Source organism: Siphateles boraxobius, unplaced genomic scaffold, assembly GCF_051911475.1.
Source record: "Siphateles boraxobius isolate OS27281-9 unplaced genomic scaffold, OSU_SipBor_1 65, whole genome shotgun sequence".
In the NCBI taxonomy this organism is placed as follows: domain Eukaryota; kingdom Metazoa; phylum Chordata; class Actinopteri; order Cypriniformes; family Leuciscidae; genus Siphateles; species Siphateles boraxobius.
Genome location: NW_027509192.1, coordinates 8,142,995 through 8,163,061, shown reverse-complemented (window position 1 = coordinate 8,163,061; position 20,067 = coordinate 8,142,995). Strand labels below are relative to the sequence as shown.

The window sequence follows — 20,067 nt, the reverse complement described above, 5'->3', positions numbered from 1 at the left end:
TCGTATTTTTTTACTCCACTACAATTCTGTCAAGGTCCTTGAGTAGAAAGTAACGTCAGTTTGGAAAATAAAGTCAGTTTGACGTCGGATTGACGTTAGAACCCGACGTCGGATTGACGTCAACGTCGGACTGATGTTGGTTTCTGACGTCAACCCGATGTTCATTTTCAACCACAATACAAGGTCTGTCCAACGTTGGAGATTAATGTCAATCTGGAGTTGGACATCAACCTGATTTTCATTTTCAACGTTGGGTTTGGTCTTCTAAATGAGAATTTGTGTCATTGTTTTGGAGAACACTAGCTTATAGATAACAGTAAGGCTAACATATTCATACTAAAAGCCAAAAGAAAAAAATTAATAGGGGACTATTTGAGGGAACAGACATTTGGGTGTCCGAAACCACTGTGGACGTTATTGAATGCACTTATTCAATCTCACAATCACACAACTGGAATTGTGTTCAAGAAATAAATTTGATTTTGATATGAGGGTAGGTAGGCAGACATAGATTCAGAGGCATAAGGTATATAGGCTAAGTATTCCATACAACAACGCAACAATAATAAAACAATGCATTTATGTAGGCTATTATAGACAAGGTAGGCCTATTTATACAGAGTTAAGCTATAAATTTTTTAAACAAAATAAGTACAAAATATAACTATGACATATTTTTATTTGTAGCCGTTAGGCCTATAGGTTTAACGTCACCTCTAAGGTACATAATTTGTAATGCAAATACTAAAAATGTGGGAAGAATACTTTATATTAGCGTCCGAAGCTTTCTGTTTTTCTATATTAATATATGGATAGCTTAGTTTTTGATTCTTTGACGTACTTAAAATGATAAAAGAAAAGAAAATGCTTTATACATGTTCTTACCGTACTTATCCCCAAAATTCGAGTTTTTCGTTTTGCGTTTGACCCTCCTCAGTTTCCGTCCTCCGCGCTGACGTTCCAGAATCATGGCGGCTGTCACTCTGCTTTGCCGTCCTGCCGGTGTCCTTCCCAAGCTTTCAGGTGAATTCACCGTTAGATTACTTTACCATACAGACAGCGTGACTGTATGTAACACTGTTATGGCTGAGGCTGTTAACTGGACGAATAATTTAGCGATTAAATGATGTTTAAAGGAAATCTTTGTATTTTGTTTTGTGACCCCGGCTGAAGACATCAGGCCTCGTTTGTAAATTAAAACAGAGATGCACTATACAGTGTTTGTATGCTACTGTGTCATTTAAAACTATAAAAACGAGTCGTTTTATTGCAGGACTTTAATTTGATCATTTTCAGCTTAATGCAGTGCATGCAGTGTAGCATAATCAGAGAGTGTGTCTCAAAACATAGTGAGCTCCCTACCTAGATGGTGTTTATTTACATCACAGGCGCACATATGATGCCCGAAATGCGTCTTTTATTATTTTCTATAACTCTATACTTTCTGCAACAGTATGATATTGGAGATATGTGGAGCTCATACTTCAGGAGCGAAAAAAAAGATCTAAGACCTTTTATTCAGAGGCCCTAACTGAGCAAAGATATACAGTCTGGTACATTTATACTGACAAAAAGTAAGATGAATTCTGATAGCTTGTAATGTAAGTAATATAAATGCTATACTATAGTATACTACTTACATAAAATGTATATAAATATCAATTGCCATTCTGTATCTCCCAATAATGTCTTAGTTAGATAATATTTAAATGCTTAGTTATATTATCAAAACTCTGTAGTTTATAAAAGTTATTCTTGCATAACTTACTTTATAAAAATCAGTAATGATTTCACAGGAAAAAGTCACATGTACTTGAGCTGAAGGGGGACACTCTTAGAATTACACTAAAAGGTTTTTTACTTGCTATAAATGTAAAAGCTATCAATCAGATGACAAAAAATTATGTAATAGATTGTGTACAACAGGTTTTCCAGTAAAGTTTTGATCGTGTTGATAATGTATGTTATACAGTAGACTTTATGGGGTTTCATCTGTGTATTTAAATTATTTCATAAACATTTCATGCCGATATTATTTTAATAGACGTTTGTTTTGGCATGGTTTATTTCCTCTGTTTGTAAGGCACCTGTTCTCCAGTGTTGCTGGCGGCTGGACCTGTGACTGTTCAGCACAGGAAGATCCATCATGCCGTGGTGCCGAAAGGAAAAGGAGGCCGCTCGTCCTCCAGTGGAGTAGCTGCGACAGTGTTTGGAGCCACTGGATTCCTTGGGAGATATGTTGTCAACCGACTCGGTGAGTCCACATATCGTTCATCGTAAAAGCCAGAATGAACCTCGTTCATTTACAAGCCTTCCATTTCCGTTTCATTAGTTTGAAAGTTGTTGGGGTTTGTTTTAGGACGTATGGGCTCCCAGGTCGTGATTCCTCACCGATGTGACCAGTACGATCTTATGTACCTCAGACCTATGGGCGATCTCGGCCAGATCATCTTTATGGTGAGTACACCCATAACCATGTGAGTTATTTCTAGAGGAAGAGTTTTCTCTTTAATGAAACTGGGCTAAGCTTTTGCTTTTACAGGAATGGGATGCAAGAGATAAGGAATCGATCAAAAGAGCGATCGCTCACTCCAACGTGGTGATCAACCTTGTGGGAAGAGAGTGGGAGACCAGGTACTGGAAAATAAGGCTGTGCGATTTGGGTGGAAAATCTAATCGCAATTTTTTTTCTTTTTTTACCTGATAAATATTGTGATGGTGACCTCAAAATTCTAGTTTTGTAGGACTGTACAATTTGGCCAAAATGTTTTGATTATATATCAATATGTCTGTATAATAATAATAAAATATTACTGCAACACTATAAAAACTTTATAAAATTAATAAATAAAAACAAAGCAATATGACTATTTTAATACTTAACTGTAAAATGAAATATCGAGTATTTAAAAAAAAATACAATACTAATATTTATGGATGTCTTCAAATGTTCTTTATTCTCAAATGTTAAACCATGAAACATTTATTTTGATGAAAAATGGCAGGGAGCCACTAAACCTTCTCTTTTTACAGTTTACAGAGTTTTTCTATATCACAAAGTCAAATGATCATCAGCCACTTTTATTAAACTAAATTCTGGCTTAGCTAAACGAAATTCTTACTTAGATACCTCAACGTGTTCTACAGATTTATATTTATATAAATTGTTTCTGTAAAACATTTTATCTCTCTATTAAAGGAACTACAAGTTTGAAGATATCTTCGTCTCCATCCCCCAGCAGATCGCGAGGGCAGCTCGTGAAGCAGGAATTAAAAAATTTATCCATATGTCCCACCTTAATGCAGATATCCGCAGCCCATCAAAGTATCTAAGGAATAAGGTAACGGTAACATCCCTATTCGAAAACCATGGTTGTGCATAGAGTTAAAGTGTAACTTCAACGATTTTCAACCTTCTTTGTATTGTTACAATGTCGGTAGTACATGTATATGAACTGTTACCTTTATTTTATTACATGTAATCAATTACTACCCAGCAGTGCCCAGTGCATTATGGTTATTGGCTTTTTCTACCTATTTGGTTAAAGGGAAGACATTGGCCTTTTGTTCTGTTTTCTCTAGTCAGGTAGCAGTAATTATACATTTCTTTTAAATGTTCACCTTTCTACTACATAGTCAGCCAAGTTTTATTGAAAGCCCAATTTACCAGTGAACGTAAAACTTAAAAAAAATGCATTCCTAATCCTAATGCATATTCTTGATTGTTACTGTGCTCAATTCCTGACATTATATTACTCTAAAGAAAAAAATATCAAAAAAGGTTTCTGAAAAGACCGTTCGTTTCTCTATTGACAAAACCTATGCAGAAAATCATCTTAAGCAATAACCATAATGCTATTTAGGCTGCTAATATTGGTAAACCTTTCTGAAGTCAATAGTAATGCATTGTACAAATTTAAAGCATGATTGAATGGTAAAGTAGGATGATAGCACTGTTCTGTAGTCATAACTGGTTGTAATGAGTTCTACTCTTGCAGGCTGTAGGAGAGGCAGCGGTGCGGGAAGAGTTCCCTGATGCCGTCATTATGAAACCCTCGGAGTGCTTTGGAAGAGAAGATAGATTCTTGAACCACTTTGCTAGTAGGTATCTGACTGCATCCTGAAAACGGTTACTGATTGTAACAATTTAATATTTGCCTTCATTTTATGTGGTAGATCTGTCTGAAAGAGACAGTTCACCCAAAAATGAGAGTTCTATTATTTTACACAGCTCTGTTATCAATAAACTCTATATACATTTTAAAAAGGTTAGCACAATTTGCTTTCTCCTGTCTGTTTCCATCCAATTGGCCTTTTACTTATAAAAGTGTAATGGCATCCTATAACATTTACCCTTGAGCCATTTCCATGCATAATTTTGTGTATATTGCAAATTCTCCATCTTTTGCATTCCCAGATATCACCAAATCTTTGTAAAATGGAGGAAGTAATGAGACGGTTGAAACCATGGCTATTCTGAATTAATTCAGTTTAAAGCTTTACTTTTTTCATCTTCAGCACAAAATGTGTAAAACATCCTGCTGAGAAACAATTCACAGAAAATACTTGTTTCATTCGATTGTAATATACAATGGGAAGGTCATGAGACCATATACATACTGTTTTCAGAATTTAGATTCCACAGTATTTGAAGTTTGAATAGATTTAATTCCATCTTGAACATGGGGTGGTGATGAGAGACCCGGTTTGAATCCACTGTGACACACCTATGTGTCCCTGAGCAAGACGCTTAACCCCTAGTTGCTCCAGAGGCGTGCGACCTCTGACATATATAGCAATTGTAAGTCGCTTTGGATAAAAGCGTCAGCTAAATGAATAAATGTAAATGTAACATTACAGAGAAACAGCGATTAAATGGAAGCAACATACAGATTTGTAGTTCTGTCATGTGATCACATTTATTTGTGTTAACTCTTTTTCTCTAGTATCGAGTTAACGTTAAGCAAAAAAATTCTTGCACAATTGTATCGATAATTACCATTTCCATCAGCTATTGGTGAATATTTTGAAACTTGGCTCTTAATTCACCCTCATTTTGTTCCAAACCAGACATTCTATTTTCTGCCGAATACAAATAGCAAATTTGTACCCTACCTTGTTTTGTTGAATCCATAATATTTCCTGTAATTGTCTGTTTAGACATGCGTTGGTTTGGCAAAGCTGTACCTCTAATTGGAATGGGCAAGAAGACAGTCAAGCAGCCTGTTCATGTAAGTATCAAACTTGAACACAAGAACACATCTTATTTAAAGTGCACCTATTATGCCTTTTCAGATATTACCTTTCATGTAGTGTGTAATGTAGCTGTTTGTGAATGTGAAAAGTCTGCAAAGTTTTAAAATATCAAAGTGCACAAAGTTATTGTCTCCCAAAAGAAAACCTATTCTGAAATTCTGTGTGAAATGAGGCTTATTCCAGTCTTACTTCCTGCACAAACCTACAAAGGTTTGTAACAAATTTGTATGATGCCAGTATATGACCTTCATTGGCTGCCCTTGAACAACGTCTATTTTGACTCGCACTCAAACACTGTAGTTGTAGGCCTGGAAGTTTGGTTTGTGTTGTCGACATGTCGAGATGATGTTGTTTTCTGCGCTGCGAAAGCAAATCCACTTTGCATACACTTCCAAGGTGTGAGGACTCAAATTGGTATGGTAAAACCGACAGCATCATTACTGTGTTTATATTGCTGTCCAAATTCAGATATGGTAGTGTCTGTACCAATCAAAACTGACTGGGCCATCTGACCAATCAGAGCAGAGCAGGCTCTCTAAAAGGAGGGGGTTAGAGATAGAGATGCGCGGATGGGCTATTATTTCATCCGCAACCGCATCACAAAACTCATCATCCGTCTGCCATCCATCCGCACCAACGTTTTTGACCAATTTTCAAAAACCGCACCCGCCCGCCATCCGCTGATACAAGGTGCTGCTGATGACAGCCGCGAGACTAGAAACCGCCCGCCACCCGCCACCCGCCCAAATTTAATTAAGATATTTTTTTGCGTCACGTCATCCGCCCGATCCGCAGAGTCCGCGGCTATAACGGCCAACCGCGCATCTCTAGTTAGAGAGACTGAATAATTTATCAAATTTTTTTAGACACTGTTAAAGAGGTTATGCTGCACTGTATATTATGATAAAATAAAAAAATAGTTTTTTTTTCGAGTTTGGATTTATGTAAACCTGACCTTCAAAACAAAATTAGGAACTTTCAAAGTAGCATTGTAGGGGCACTTTAAATTTACACTATCATGTTCTCTTGTTATTTGAGATTAAAGATTAAATATTTTACCCTTGTTTACTTTTCAAAGGTGGTGGATGTGGCCAAAGCCATTGTCAATGCCATAAAAGACCTCGATGCTAATGGGAAAACGTATGCATTAGTTGGGTAAGAAGCCCCATTTCTCCTTCAATGCCTTCTAATTTTTCAAAAAAAAGTATGCTTTTCCATTCTATGCGTTATTGTGTCTGAAAACTTGAATCTCTTGCTCCACAGGCCCAATCGGTATCTACTGCATGACTTGGTAGAGTATGTGTACGCACTGGCACACAGACCATTTTTGGCTTATCCAATGCCTCGCCCTCTCTATCAGTAAGCATCTCCTAAAAAAATCACTACATATTACTCTTCTTAAAGGGATAGTTCACCCGAAAATGAAAATTCTGGCATCAATTACTCGCCCTCATGTCATTCCAAACCCATAAGACTTCAGAGCACAAATGTCCCTCCATTGAAAGTTTATTAATCTAAAACTCTGACGCTTTAAAATATTCATTAACAGATTGTAAAAGAAATCCAAATGAATCAAGTGGTTTAATCCAAGTCTTCTAAAGAGACACAATTGTTTTATATGATGAACAGATTCAATTTAAACTTTTTTTTTATTCACATAAAAACAGTGTCCGTTTACTATATTTGTGTGCTTTTGAGTGATCCCTTTAACCTTTACAGATGTTTACTTTGGCAGCCTCATATTCACTTTGTGTTCTCTGGTTTTAGCCTCATCGCAAGCTTTTTTGAGATGAACCCTTTCGAGCCCTGGACAACCCGTGATAAAGTCGACCGGGTATGTGTGTCAGAGCATTACAACATAATATATTTAGTTTATTATAAAGAACTTATCAAGTAATCTAAACCCTTCATTTGTAGTTCCACACAACGGACATGAAGTGCTCCGACCTCCCAGGACTGGAAGACTTGGGCATCACACCTTCCTCCATCGAGCAGAAGGCCATCGAAACCTTGCGTCGCCATCGCCGTTACCGTTATCTGGATGCTGAGCTCGGAGAGACCAAGCCTGCTAAAACAGTCAGCTTTTAAGCATGCAGTGGTCGCTCCTGTGTCCAGTCAGCTCTCGGCTGGTCCTCACTTGTCTAGTTTGACTTTTTTCTGTACATAAATAAAGATATTCAACCTATAGTTTGGCTCATGTTTTTTTCTTCGGGGGAGTGTGATGCATTTTCTTACATTTCCCTGACATAGAACACGTTAAAAATGGGAGGAACATGATAACCAACATATCAGGGGTAAATAAATACATGAGAAAAATAAATAAATTCAATATATTTTCTAGAGGGTTTTTTCCCCTTTTTTTCTTTTCTTTTTTGCTACATGATGCATTCCACATTTCTTCATATTTGCTACATGATGCATTCAACATTTCTTAATATTTATGTATAATATTAACATGTATATAAGAAATTTATACTTTTATTCAGCAAGAACACACATCGGAGATCTGGCTCGGACAACGTTACACTCCCAGAGAGAGATCACCAGCCGAGTCATCTCCAGAGGCCAGCTCACCCTCAGATGTTGCAATCAAATACATCAAAAGTGCCCCTAAAGACTTACACTGTTTCAAATTATTTCTATTTCAAATAAATGCTGTTTTTAATATTCTATTCGCCAGACTCCTGAAAAAATTGTATCATATATTTGGTTTCCAAAAAAATAAGCAGCTCAACTGTTTTGAACATTGATGTTTCTTGAGCTGCAAGTTGGCATATTAGAATGATTTCTGAAGGATCATGTGACACTGAAGACTGGAGTAATGTCAGGAATAAATTACATTTGAAAATATATTCAAATAGAAAAGTTATTTTATTGTATAATAATTTTTCACTGTGTTAATAATGCTTTTTACTGTATTGATCAAATAAATGCAGCCATGGCGAGAATAGAAGATTTTTTTTTTCAAAAAGATTAAATAATCTTACCAACCCCAAACTTCTGAAAGGTAGTGTATAGTATAACTAGATTAAAAGTTTGTCAAGACAAACTTTAAGTTGGCTTGAGAAAGTTTGGACCAGAAAGTTTGAAGAGGTTTAAGGTAGTTTGAAGTTTAAATTAGTTTAAAGTATGAATTATTTTTAAGAAGTTTAAGGTAGTTTGAAGTTTAAATTTTAAATTAGTTTAAAGTTTGAATTATTTTGAAGTTTAAAGTAGTTTAAGTATAGTTTGAAGTAATTTAAAGTTACTAGGGCGTTTCTAGTGGGTTGCTAAGGTGTTTTGGATGGTTGCTAGCTGGTTGCTAGGGTATTCTGGGTGGTTGCTATGCAGTTGCTAGGGTGTTCTGGGTGGTTGCTAGGCGGTTGCTGTGGTGTTCTGGGTGGTTGCTATGATGTTACTTGGTGGTTGCTGTGGTGTTTTGGGTGGTTGTTAGCTGGTTGCTAGGGTGCTCTGGGTGGTTGCTAGAGTATTCTGGGTGGTCGCTAGGGTAGGCACACGCACACTAACTCGCTCACACACTCACTCAGACACACATACATTCACACACACACACACACACACACACACACACACACACTCACTCACACACACACTCTCACACTCACTCTACTACAGAGACTGTTCCAATCACTTCACTCATCTCGCACTTCTCTGTTGGCATTCTCTCAATTAATAATAATTTTCTCGCAACGAAAAACTGCAACTTTCCCGGCGTGAAAGAATTATCTGACCAAGATGGATCCAGCGAGAACTGGTCGCGCTGTGCAAGCCTTAGTAGCGCAGGTGTCCGAGCTCACCCAGCAGATCCAAAACCTACTCCCACTGCGCCACCCCCGCCGCCGGTTCCCCTTACTTCTCCTACACCCAGTCATCAACGGGAGCCACGCTTGCCTACCCCAGAGCCTTATTCGGGTGAGCCAAATTTTTGTAGAGCTTTCCTAACTAAATGTTTATGTTTTTTGCTCTTCAACCTCAGACGTTCGACACTGAGCAGCCTCTGTGGGGAACGGCAGTGTGGGAGAACCAATTTCAGTGCTGTTCCTCGTTCCAGTCACTCTCGGAGGAGATGAGGGTGTTCGATCGGGCGGTCGCAGGAAGACAGGCAGCGCGGCAACTGGCCGATCTTCGCCAGGAGACCCGATCGGTCATCAATTATTCTATTGAGTTCCGCACCTTCGCCGCAGAGTATCACTGGAACGAGGAGGCTCAGTGGGACATGTTCCTGCATGGGTTGGCTGACCGTATTCAAGGAGATTTAGAACCTGAACCTTCCGAAGGATTAATGGACTTATTGAGCTGGTTTTGCGATTGGACGCTCGCCTTCATCGCTCGGAGCAGCTAACCTGAACAACAGTGGTTCCTGGATTTTTTGGACTTCCTCAGGCCAGCGGAGGTGATACGGTCAGCCACGTCTTCAATCACGAACCCATGCAGGTGGGTAGAGCTCGGCTCTCCCGGGAGGAGAGAGAGAGAGACGGCGATCCCTGGGACTATGTCTCTACTGTGTAGGGACTGGCCATTATCTCAACAACTGCCCCGTAAAAGATCGAGCTCGGCAGTAAGGTGGAGGCTACATTTAAATGCTGATTTGTATGATGGTGAGGCTAACTTGAGCCTTAATATTATAATACTTAAAAGTATTTGCGGGCGGGAGCGGGACAAAACATAGGCTAAATGTTGCGGGCGGGAGAAAGTAACATAGACAGTAGTTGAGAACGTCAGTTATAACGACTCATGTATTAAAAAATGGTCGGGTTTAAATCGGGTTCGGGCTCATAATTACAATTAATGTGTCGGGCCGGGCTCGGGTAGGGTCGGGCTTGATTTTTTTGGTCCCGATCTAAGCTCTATGCCGGAGTGAAAGGGAAAAGGATGAGGACATCTACAGGCTGACGTGCGTAGAGATTTTTTCCTTCCTTTCCAAGTATCAACAAGGACGTATTTGCGTTCAGCTTGTTCACCTGCTCAATCTCGTACCTCAGTCGCTCTCGCGCTACAGTGGTATCGTTGTCAGTTGACAAGAACGCGGGATCGGATAATCTAGGTATGTATTATTGCTTGTGTCTATATATAACCTATAAGGTAGGCTACTAATTTGACTTTGTTGTCGATTGATTAGATGATCAATTTTGATCGATTTTCCACTATGGCAGGATGTTTAAGCTGCATTAACATTACTTATTTGCTGTATAATAGGGCTTGGGCGCCGAGTTGCATTCTGGGACCTTGCGGCCATATTAATGGCGTCGCGAATACAGCAAGTCGAATGAGAAGAAGCAGAGTTGGGAGAAAGAAAAAAGATGTTAAAATCCCTAAAAGGATCTGGAATTTACCGGGATACGTTAAATAGGGAAGCCAAGGACCGGTATGTGGACAAAATCGGCACTATTAACGGTTTGGATCCATATGAAATTTCCAACAAAGAGTGGAGCACCGAAGAGGATTTGCTGCCGCAGTTTTGCATAACAGACATCTTCGGCTACCTTGTTTGTGGTGTGAGTGCCTAGACTTCGGAACAGTTCCAAAGCTACGAGTAATTGGGTAGCAGTAGCTCAGTGGTTCATGTAGGTTGTCTAGAAACCGAAAGGTTGGTGGTTCGATCCCTGGTTCCACCTGACCAAGTGTCGAGGTGTCCATGAGCGAGACACCTAACCCCAGCTGCTCCCGACGAGCTGATGACGGCTTGCATGGCTGACACCGCCGTCGGTGTATGAATGAGTGAATTAATGGGTGAATGTGAGGCAAATATGTAAAGCGCTTTGGTGGCCATTGGGTCTGTAAAAGCGCTATATAAATACAGTCCATTTACCATTCTCTTAAAGGAGAACTCCGGGCAATTTTTAAGTTAATCTTGATCGTTAGACCTTTGTGAGTACTGACTATAGAAAAAAAAACGAACCGGATTGGTGCTTGCTACGCGGAGCTGCGACGGCGAATGCCCAGAGCTCCCACCCAGCTAAAACGGCAGCTATGGGGGCATCGACATAAAGAGCGTTTTTGAGCCTCTTAACAGACACAAAATGCAATTAAAATGTCTGTCCAACATGAACAGGGACCCTACATGTGAACAAGATGCGTTTAGCAACTTAGCCATTGTTTCAACTCACCTAAATAGTCTTTTAGACGGCGAGTTGTAGTCTCGCGCTGCAGTCCCGTGCTGTAGCCGGAAAAGGTAAACAATGTCCAGGTGGGAGGAGCGTTGATCATGTGCGACGAGTCTTCGTACATGGAATGGCATTTTTCTTCAAACGGCCCCGCTGTGTTGAGTGTGTGTAGTCATCCTTGTCAAAGTGTTCACTGCAAATGCGGTAATCTTTAGCGCGTAGTACTTCTACGGGAGTTTGCACATCAAGTTGAAATACAACTAGCCACAAACTGCAGAATCTCGAGGTCATGGAAAGGAAGACGATGAAAATTTAAGCTCTTATATTTTCGCATTCTGTTGTCACAATTCGGAAAGGCACAAACACGAACCATTTCTTCTTCACTTGTAAGCAACTCTGATCATAACTCGTCGCACATGATCAACGCTCCTCCCACCTGGACATTGTTTACCTTTTCCGGCTACAGCAAGGGACTGCAGCGCGAGACTACAGCTTGCCGTCTAAAAGACTATTTAGGTGAGTTGAAACAATGGCTAAGTTGCTAAACGCATCTTGTTCACATGTAGGGTCCCTGTTCATGTTGGACAGACATTTTAATTGCATTTTGTGTCTGTTAAGAGGTTCAAAAACGCTCTTTATGTCCATGCCCCCATAGCTGCCGTTTTAGCTGGGTGGGAGCTCTGCGCATTCGCGGTCGCAGCTCCGCGTAGCAAGCACTAATCCGGTTCGGTTTTTTTTTCTATAGTCAGTACTCACAAAGGTCTAACGATCAAGATTAACTTAAAAATTGCCCGGAGTTCTCCTTTAACCCTAACCATGGGGGAAATGTAATTCAATCAGTCAGTCAATTAACTTTGAAGTAATAGCTATAACTACAAATATCAAGTAGGACCATTGTCAAATTGGGTTAGAATCAGTGTGCAACACTTCTCGACACAAATATTTATTTTCTTAGAAGGGCACCTTTATGGTTTAATCCCAAACTTTCACACCACATAGCTGACTCAGTGTTGCGGGGGTGGAGGGAAAGAGAAATCCAAACAGTTGCTGACTTATACATTGATGATACATTTGCTAACTTCCAACAACTAAATGAAAAATTCAACCTTTCCAAAGATAGTTTCTTCAAATTCCTACAAATTAGAGACTGGGTTAAGGAGAAATCCAAAGAAACATTCCCATATATCCCAAAAGAAAGTCCTCTTGAGACCCACCAAATTACATGGATTAACAAAAGGAATAATATCTTCTATATGTGGTATCATCAATGGAAAGTTACCGGTTTATGATAAAAAATCTACAAAAGGGAAATGGGAAAAAGACCTAGACTGTTTTTAAGAGGAGGCAGATTGGAGTCATCTATTCGAACAAGCACAGACTGTGCTAAGATCCACAAAACACAGGCAAATTCAATTTAATATATTCCATAGGACATACTACTACAGGTTACATAAAATTTACAGCAACATTTCCTCCAAATGTCAGAGATGTAAAGTGACTGATGGTGATCTTATAAACATGCTATGGAATTGCCCAATGATAGAAGAATTTTGGAAACGTGTCATTGAATTAACCTCCAGGGTAATAGGAAGTCAAATTGAGCAGGACCCAAAACTATGGATCCTGGGGGACACAAGCTCTATTAATGCAAACTACTACAAGAAATACTTTATCTTACTTGCGAGCAATGCAGTAAAGAAAATTATTCTGATCAACTGGAAGTCTTACTGCACACCCGAAAAGATATTATATAATGTGAGAGGGAAGCATGCAGCCTTTAGAGAAATCTGGGGCCCCTTCACAGACATTCTGCCTTCTCTGGAAACTTCCTCATTTGCATTTGTTGTGAGTAATGTGTAGATTTATATAGGTATGTATGTATACAGATGGGGGTATGTACGAACTGTTTATAAACTGTTTAGATATATGAATTTATATAGCCTGAAATGAGTTTCTTTCGCTGCTAGTTAATCGTACTGGAAACTGTTATATCGCCCACGACTAACTAAACTGTTAAAATGGTTCTAAACAGGACCAAATAAAGATTCATTGGCTTATAACAATAGCAGAACTCTTTTTGGTGAACCCCTTTTTATGAGGTTCCATTAAGAACTATGCTTTGAAAGTGCTAGCAGAACCCTAATGGTGGTATAATGAACTTTCTAATTATATTTTATTTTGATTCATATTATTTTTTATTATAGGTTAAGAATTTAATGCTTCTTACATGACAGTGCTAAAACAAGAGTTGTTAGATGAATACATTAATAAATGTTAGTTTTTTCAGCTGTGCTGAATAACTGTTAACGTTACCTATCATGCAGAAATTCTTGGCTCTCCTTCTCAAGATTGTCATCTTTGGGATATTTGCCCTCAAGAAAATATTTCCTCAATTCCTATTCCTGTTAAAATCAATTATGCAAAGATAGCATCGAAAATTATGCCTATTTTAAACACAATCAAATGGATGCGGCCAACTTTGTCATTGGATGTTGGATGACCCCTGTGATCTGCGTTCACTGTATGGCGAACCGTTAGACCAGGGGTGTCCAAACTCAGTCCTGGGCCACTGTCCTGCAGAGTTTAGCTCTAGCCAGACTCAACACACCTGCCTTGAAGTTTCTAGCCTATAAGACCTTGATTAGCTGGTGGTCCAGGTTTGTTTAATTGGGGTTGGAGCTAAACTCTGCAGGACAGTGGCCCTCCAGGACTGAGTTTGGACATCCCTGCATTAGACCATTCGAAAAATAGTGAATAAACATTCAAATACACACTTTTTTAAATGCATTTATTTATTTAATATTTTGACTACATTGAATTTAAATTATTATGTGACAAGCAAATAAACATTTATATTATGAATAGCAATAATGACCCTACTGTAGGCCTATGTCTGTTGCAGTTCATGTCAGCCCAAAATGATTTTTACTGTATGAAGCTGAGGATATCAGACATCAGAGTGAATTTGGAGTAGCTACATCACATTAATTCTGGGTGAAATAGAGGGGGGTAATGGAATTCGATGACCTGTAAAATAGCCTTATCAGATTTGGTGACCCTATAGGCTACTGTAGCCTATGTCTGTTGCAGTTCATGTCAGCCCAAAATGATTTCTACTGTATGAAGCTGAGGAGATCAGACATCACCAGAGTGAATTTGGAGAACATCACATTCATTCAAAGTGAAATAGAGGGGGGTAATGGAATTCGGTGACCTTTAAAATAGGTTTTTACGAAATGTTTATTTTCACCTGCAGGAACCGATGCTTCTTCATGACTAGTTATGTTTGATTAAACATCCCAAACATACCCAAAAGGTGGGTAACATAATTCAGTGACCCTGAGTGAAATTATTGTAATTATTCTGTGCATTAATGTCATAATTTACAAAATTTAATATACTGTCATTGTATTAGCCTTATGATGGTTATTCGATAAATAAATATTCTGAATTGTAAAACAAACTGAGAAAAAAAACTTGCACGGCCGCCAGGGGCGTTCTCGCGCGAATGTTTAATGAATAACTCACGTAGAACTGAAAGCAACCACATTGCGCTTAACCTGGGCAAGCAAATAATAATTTATTTATGGTGTGAATAACCAGCATTTCTAAACAAACGTTTCGCTAAGACTTCACTTTTGGTTTTTAGTCAGAAGTTACGCTATCTGCGTTGATCACACAGCACAGTGACAACCACGCCCTCTACGGTCACAGATTATGATGGTCACAGAATCTGGTGTAACACCGGGTTGTTCATCTTCCACCTGCGCTAGTACAGAGACTGTTCCTATCACTTCACTCATCTCGCACTTCTCCGTTGACATTCTCTCAATAAATCATAATTTTCTCGCAACTGCATCTTCTGTTCATTTCCCGGCGTGACAGGCTGCAATGAAATTTTGAATAATGAGGATTGCTGCAAGAGTTGGTGTGTTAGTTATAGTTGTCATAGTTTACAGTCTTGTGTACATGTCACTTAGACAAGAGACGAGTAATGCCAATAGGTTACAAAGGTCAGAGGATCTGGAGGTTCTTAGAAGACTGAAGAGAATAGAAGATCAAGTACATAAAATAGGTGAGTTAGTTCTCATTTATACATTTTAAGATCAGTGTCAGTATTATTCTGTCGTTCTTTTTTCAGCTAAATTCATAGATGGCAAAGATCAAAAATTCAAAGAGCCTGTTGTGAAGCAGAAAATCACAAAGAAAATTGAGGTTAAGAAGTTGTATCCTGAATCGCATCTATTCAGTTAATGGGGAGCTGAACTCACAGAAGTGGAACAAATGGAAGCAGAGGCAGTTTCAGGAGTACGGATACAATGTGTTCCTCAGTAATAGATTACCAGTGAACAGAACAATCCCTGATACTCGAGATCACAGGTAAAAGCTTTATAACAGTTTTCTAGTTTAGTATAATGGAAAATGTAATTTATTTATGTAATGGCAAAGCTGAATTTTCCAGTCTTCAGTGTCACATGATCTTAAAGAATTCATTCTAATATGCTGATTTGCTGCTCAAGAAACAGTTTGGGATTCTTTGAATAAAAGATTTTTTTATTTAAAATGTATTTTTATTAGCATTTATCGTATCTATAATTTTATATATGTGTGTGTGTGTGTGTGTGTGTGTGTGTGTGTGTGTGTGTGTGTGTGTGTGTGTGTGTGTGTGTGTGTGTGTGTGTGTGTGTGTGTGTGTGTGTGTGCCAAATGTCCTCACTTATATAGTGAAATATTATGGTAACTACTATCGAGGACATTTTACTGGTCCTCAATAGTAAAAAGGCTTATAGATGGGCCAAAACAGGTTTTTGTTTATAGCGTTTTGCACATATTTCTGTGGTGGATAGGTTTAGGGGTAAGGCTAACCTGATGGAAGTCTATGCACTGTCGTTACTAATAGTGTAACAAATGTGTGTGTTTGTGTGTGCTCAGATGCACTCTGAAGATCTACCCAAATGACCTCCCATCTATTAGTGTGGTTCTGATTTATTTAAATGAGGCTCTGTCAGTCATTAAAAGGGCAATACACAGCATCATTGACAAAACACCTGCTCATCTACTAACAGAAATCATCCTGGTGGACGACTACAGCTTAAATGGTTAGTTTTGCCCTCAATATTTCTTAAATTTTATTTATTGTAGAAGTAAAACTATTTAAGACATTATGTTCAGATAATATATTTTGAACTGTATTTTTATTTTTCTAAAACATTTTTTTCTGTTAAGCATGAATCTTAGGTTATAAAGAAAGAATAAATATTTACACGGTGTGCATTAATTTATAAATTATTCTATAACATATTCTGATATATTATATTATTATATAGCCTAAATAATTAAATATAACAATTTATGCTGTTAAATATTTTACATTTCTTAACAGAGGATCTGCAATTGCCAATAGATTGGTATATTGGTCTCATTAATAAAGACAAACCTGGCTTAATCAAGAAAGTGAGACACAAAAGGCAGATGGGTCTTGCCAAGGCTAGAGTGTCAGGCTGGGAAGTGGCCAAAGGCCAGGTGGTGGCCATTCTGGATGCCCATATTGAGGTTCACAAGGAATGGTAAATACCACCACAATCTGAGTACTGATAACATGAGGGACTTATACTGTCTTTGGTAAATAAACATTTGACTGCCTTATTGTTCTAGGGCCGAGCCACTGCTTGCAAGAATCAAAGCAGACAGGACAATAGTGCTTTCGCCAGTGTTTGACAAAGTGCGTTTTGACACCCTGGAGATTATTAAACGTAACCCCTCTGCTCATGCGTTTGACTGGAACCTTTGGTGCATGTACGAGTCTTTCCGGCCAGAATGGTACAAAATGAACGACCCATCAGAACCAGGGAAGTAAGTGGTGTAAATTTTTCACCATTTTAAACACCTTCACTTTCCATTTTAAATGGCTCTGCAATGTGACAGATGCATTTTGAAATGAAAGTGAAATGCGTTTTTTGCTCAGCCCAAAACTTTTTTTCCCAACAAGTCAAAAAACTTGTCTCCGGGCAACACAATGGCGTTATTAAATGAGTCAGTTATTTTGATCGAATTGTTGGAGCGAGTGCTGAAGCATTTATGAAGACTGTTTATTTAATTCCTAAAAGAATCAGTGTTCTGAATGAATCGGTTGAGCAAACGATGCAACATTTATGCTTATTTCCTTTGTAAACGAATCAGTGTTTTTGATCAAATCGATTGAGCAAACGATGAAGCATTTATATAAAGGACTGTATTTCTCAACTAACAAAAATATATTTTAAGACTGTTTTGCTAACATTCCCATTAAGTTATGAAAACCTTATTTCTATATGTGCTCTTGAAACGTCTTAAATTTAAAGATTTTTTTCTTGGTTATGCGAACATTAAGGGAACATTCTATTTTATCATTCTTCAAACATTATGGGAACGTTATACTTTTCAATGTTCTCTGAACATTCTAAACCAAGTAGTTACATTTAAAAAATGTTAGACAAACGTTCAACTACAACAGAAAAAACTTTCTATGGACATGTATAAATTACTTTTTTGAGCTAACATTATTAAAGACCAGATGACTTAACATCCTATTAACGTTATCAAACAAACATATGTTCATAACTTTGAGAGGGCCTTGCTAGAACGTTAGCCACAGTTCTGAGAGCATTCTTTGTTAGTTGGGTTCTTTCCTAAATTAATCTGTTTTTGATCAAATCGGTTGAGTGAACGATGCAACATTTATGAGAATCAGTGTTTTTGAATGAATCAGTTGAGATTTAACTCACCTAATGAGCCATTTTTCTTTAAGCTTGGAACGAAACTTCCATGTAATGCATGACGTACTTAAATATAGGCTACAATTTGCAGATTATCATTTGATTAAAGTAAAACAAATAGTCAGTTTCTGTTTCTGCACTGTTAGGAGTCCCTCAATCTTGGGTATCCTTGCCGCTGATCGTCAATTCCTAGGAGAAATTGGAGTTTTGGATGAAGGAATGACAATTTATGGGGGTGAAAATGTTGAACTAGCATTACGTGTAAGTTATTCCTACACATTGTCGCACCAAAAAAAGTGCATATAATGTGTAAAAAGTGCTTTAATTTGATCAATATCTGATATTTAATTAATAAATCAGGTCTGGCTCTGTGGCGGGAGTATTGAAGTGGTGCCATGTTCAAGAATTGCGCACATTGAAAGAGCACACAAGCCTTATTCGCCGGATCTCAGCAAACCCATGATTAGAAACGCTCTAAGAGTGGCTGAAATCTGGCTGGATGAATATAAATCAAATGTGAATATTGCCTGGAATCTCCCTTTAAAGGTAACAGTAATAGTAAACATGTTTCAAGGTTAGCGCAGGATAAGTTGGACCGGTAAGTCTTGTTTATAACTTAATTCCATAAATCATTATGGATATGGTTTAATCATACTGTTTCCTCAAGGATCATGGGATTGATATTGGTGATGTGACTGAAAGAAAAGAGTTACGAGAGAAACTCAAATGTAAGCCCTTCAAATGGTATCTGGAAAATGTATATCCTCAGCTAGAGCGCTGGGAAGATAGTATAATGGGTTATGGTGTGGTAAGTTGCTCAAAGTCTTACACAATTTCTATCCCAAGAAGAGATAAATAAAGTTTAGTAAATAGCTGCTCCATCTAAACCAGTCATAACTAAACTTCTGCTGTTTGTTTCTCATGACAGTTGAAGAATGATCTTAAAGAAGACTACTGCATTGATCAAGGACCTGTTCCTGGAAGTGTACCTATTCTGTACCGGTGTCATAATTATAAGCCTCAGGTGAGTAAGTGTAAACCTTTTCTGTGAATAGCTATCTCCAAAAAGCACTCCTCATTTCAACGTCTCACAGTATTGTTACTACAACCGTAATGGAGAGATCTACATTGGAGGCATCAAGTCTCACACATATAACTCTAACCGTTGTCTAACGGATGCCGGTAGTGGAAGCACACCGGGGTTACATGACTGTAAACAAGCCAAGAAGAGAGGACTGAGTATATACTGGGACTTCTTTCAGGTATGGTCCTGCTGTGCATTTTATTAGTTTATTGATTTTTATAGAATATTTCACACCATATTGCTGTGTGGTTATTCTCTGTTCTCTTTGTACATGATCATAATTAGAATGCAATCACTGATATAATCAAAAATATATATATTTTATAGTTTCTGTTTTACATTTAGGGAAATGTAATAAGAAATAGAAACACAAACCGATGTCTTGAACTCGGCCAAGGACGGGATTCCTACTACTACCTCGTTTTGCAGACATGCACGGGACAAAAATGGACAATACAACATGTCATCAAAGATTTTTAAAAGGAAATTTAAAAGAAGGGAAAACATTGTAAAGGGAATCAATGTAATAGAAAATTGAAAACAAAACAGAGTGTGTGTTTGTTTTGTGCCCTTTTGTGTTTTACAATCTGCTACCAGTTTAAATCAACTGTTTAACGTAACAGATTTTATTACTTTGAAACTGCACCTTTGAAAGTTATACTCTTACTGCGAGATCTGTACCCTGTAACAGAAACACCTTTTTAATTTACATTTCATAATCATGTTTTAAGTATCAAAGACGGATGAAACTTACAATAAAAAGCATTGTGTGCGACATCAATACAAATGACTTGTAGGTTGTTGTTTTTTACAGTATGACACAACAAGTCATGATGGGTTGATTTTTAGGCCCATCATGATTTGTTGT

At 38.1% G+C, this 20,067-nt stretch overlaps 2 protein-coding genes across 2 annotated transcripts; both read left to right on the top strand.

Moving 5' to 3' along the window:
• The first annotated feature begins 933 nt into the window (after window positions 1-933).
• ndufa9a (NADH:ubiquinone oxidoreductase subunit A9a) lies at window positions 934-7,443 on the top strand. The gene is made up of 11 exons (XM_077210656.1): window positions 934-1,023; window positions 2,084-2,254; window positions 2,360-2,457; window positions 2,543-2,634; window positions 3,200-3,341; window positions 3,999-4,101; window positions 5,161-5,231; window positions 6,335-6,411; window positions 6,520-6,615; window positions 7,024-7,090; window positions 7,174-7,443. Exons 1-11 carry the CDS (start codon window positions 969-971, stop codon window positions 7,342-7,344), a joined length of 1,143 nt encoding a protein of 380 aa, XP_077066771.1. The 5' UTR covers window positions 934-968; the 3' UTR covers window positions 7,345-7,443.
• Window positions 7,444-8,991: 1,548 nt separating this feature from the next.
• On the top strand, window positions 8,992-19,986 carry LOC143721278 (putative polypeptide N-acetylgalactosaminyltransferase 8). Its single transcript, XM_077211565.1, has 12 exons — window positions 8,992-9,039; window positions 9,233-9,486; window positions 15,555-15,740; window positions 16,293-16,459; window positions 16,744-16,927; window positions 17,016-17,213; window positions 18,262-18,376; window positions 18,476-18,661; window positions 18,783-18,923; window positions 19,044-19,139; window positions 19,210-19,377; window positions 19,545-19,986. Exons 1-12 carry the CDS (start codon window positions 8,992-8,994, stop codon window positions 19,677-19,679), a joined length of 1,878 nt encoding a protein of 625 aa, XP_077067680.1. The 3' UTR covers window positions 19,680-19,986.
• Window positions 19,987-20,067: the final 81 nt, after the last annotated feature.

Bases quoted from the DNA above. Each gene is read 5' to 3' on its own strand.
- LOC143721278 (XM_077211565.1), top strand. From the start codon at position 8,992: ATGGATCCAGCGAGAACTGGTCGCGCTGTGCAAGCCTTAGTAGCGCAG. The intron at 16,460-16,743 runs GTTAGTTTTGCC...ATTTCTTAACAG, and splicing joins GGACGACTACAGCTTAAATG to AGGATCTGCAATTGCCAATA. The intron at 19,378-19,544 runs GTATGGTCCTGC...TTTTACATTTAG, and splicing joins TATACTGGGACTTCTTTCAG to GGAAATGTAATAAGAAATAG.
- ndufa9a (XM_077210656.1), top strand. From the start codon at position 969: ATGGCGGCTGTCACTCTGCTTTGCCGTCCTGCCGGTGTCCTTCCCAAG. The intron at 1,024-2,083 runs GTGAATTCACCG...TCTGTTTGTAAG, and splicing joins TGTCCTTCCCAAGCTTTCAG to GCACCTGTTCTCCAGTGTTG. The intron at 2,635-3,199 runs GTACTGGAAAAT...TCTCTATTAAAG, and splicing joins GGAAGAGAGTGGGAGACCAG to GAACTACAAGTTTGAAGATA.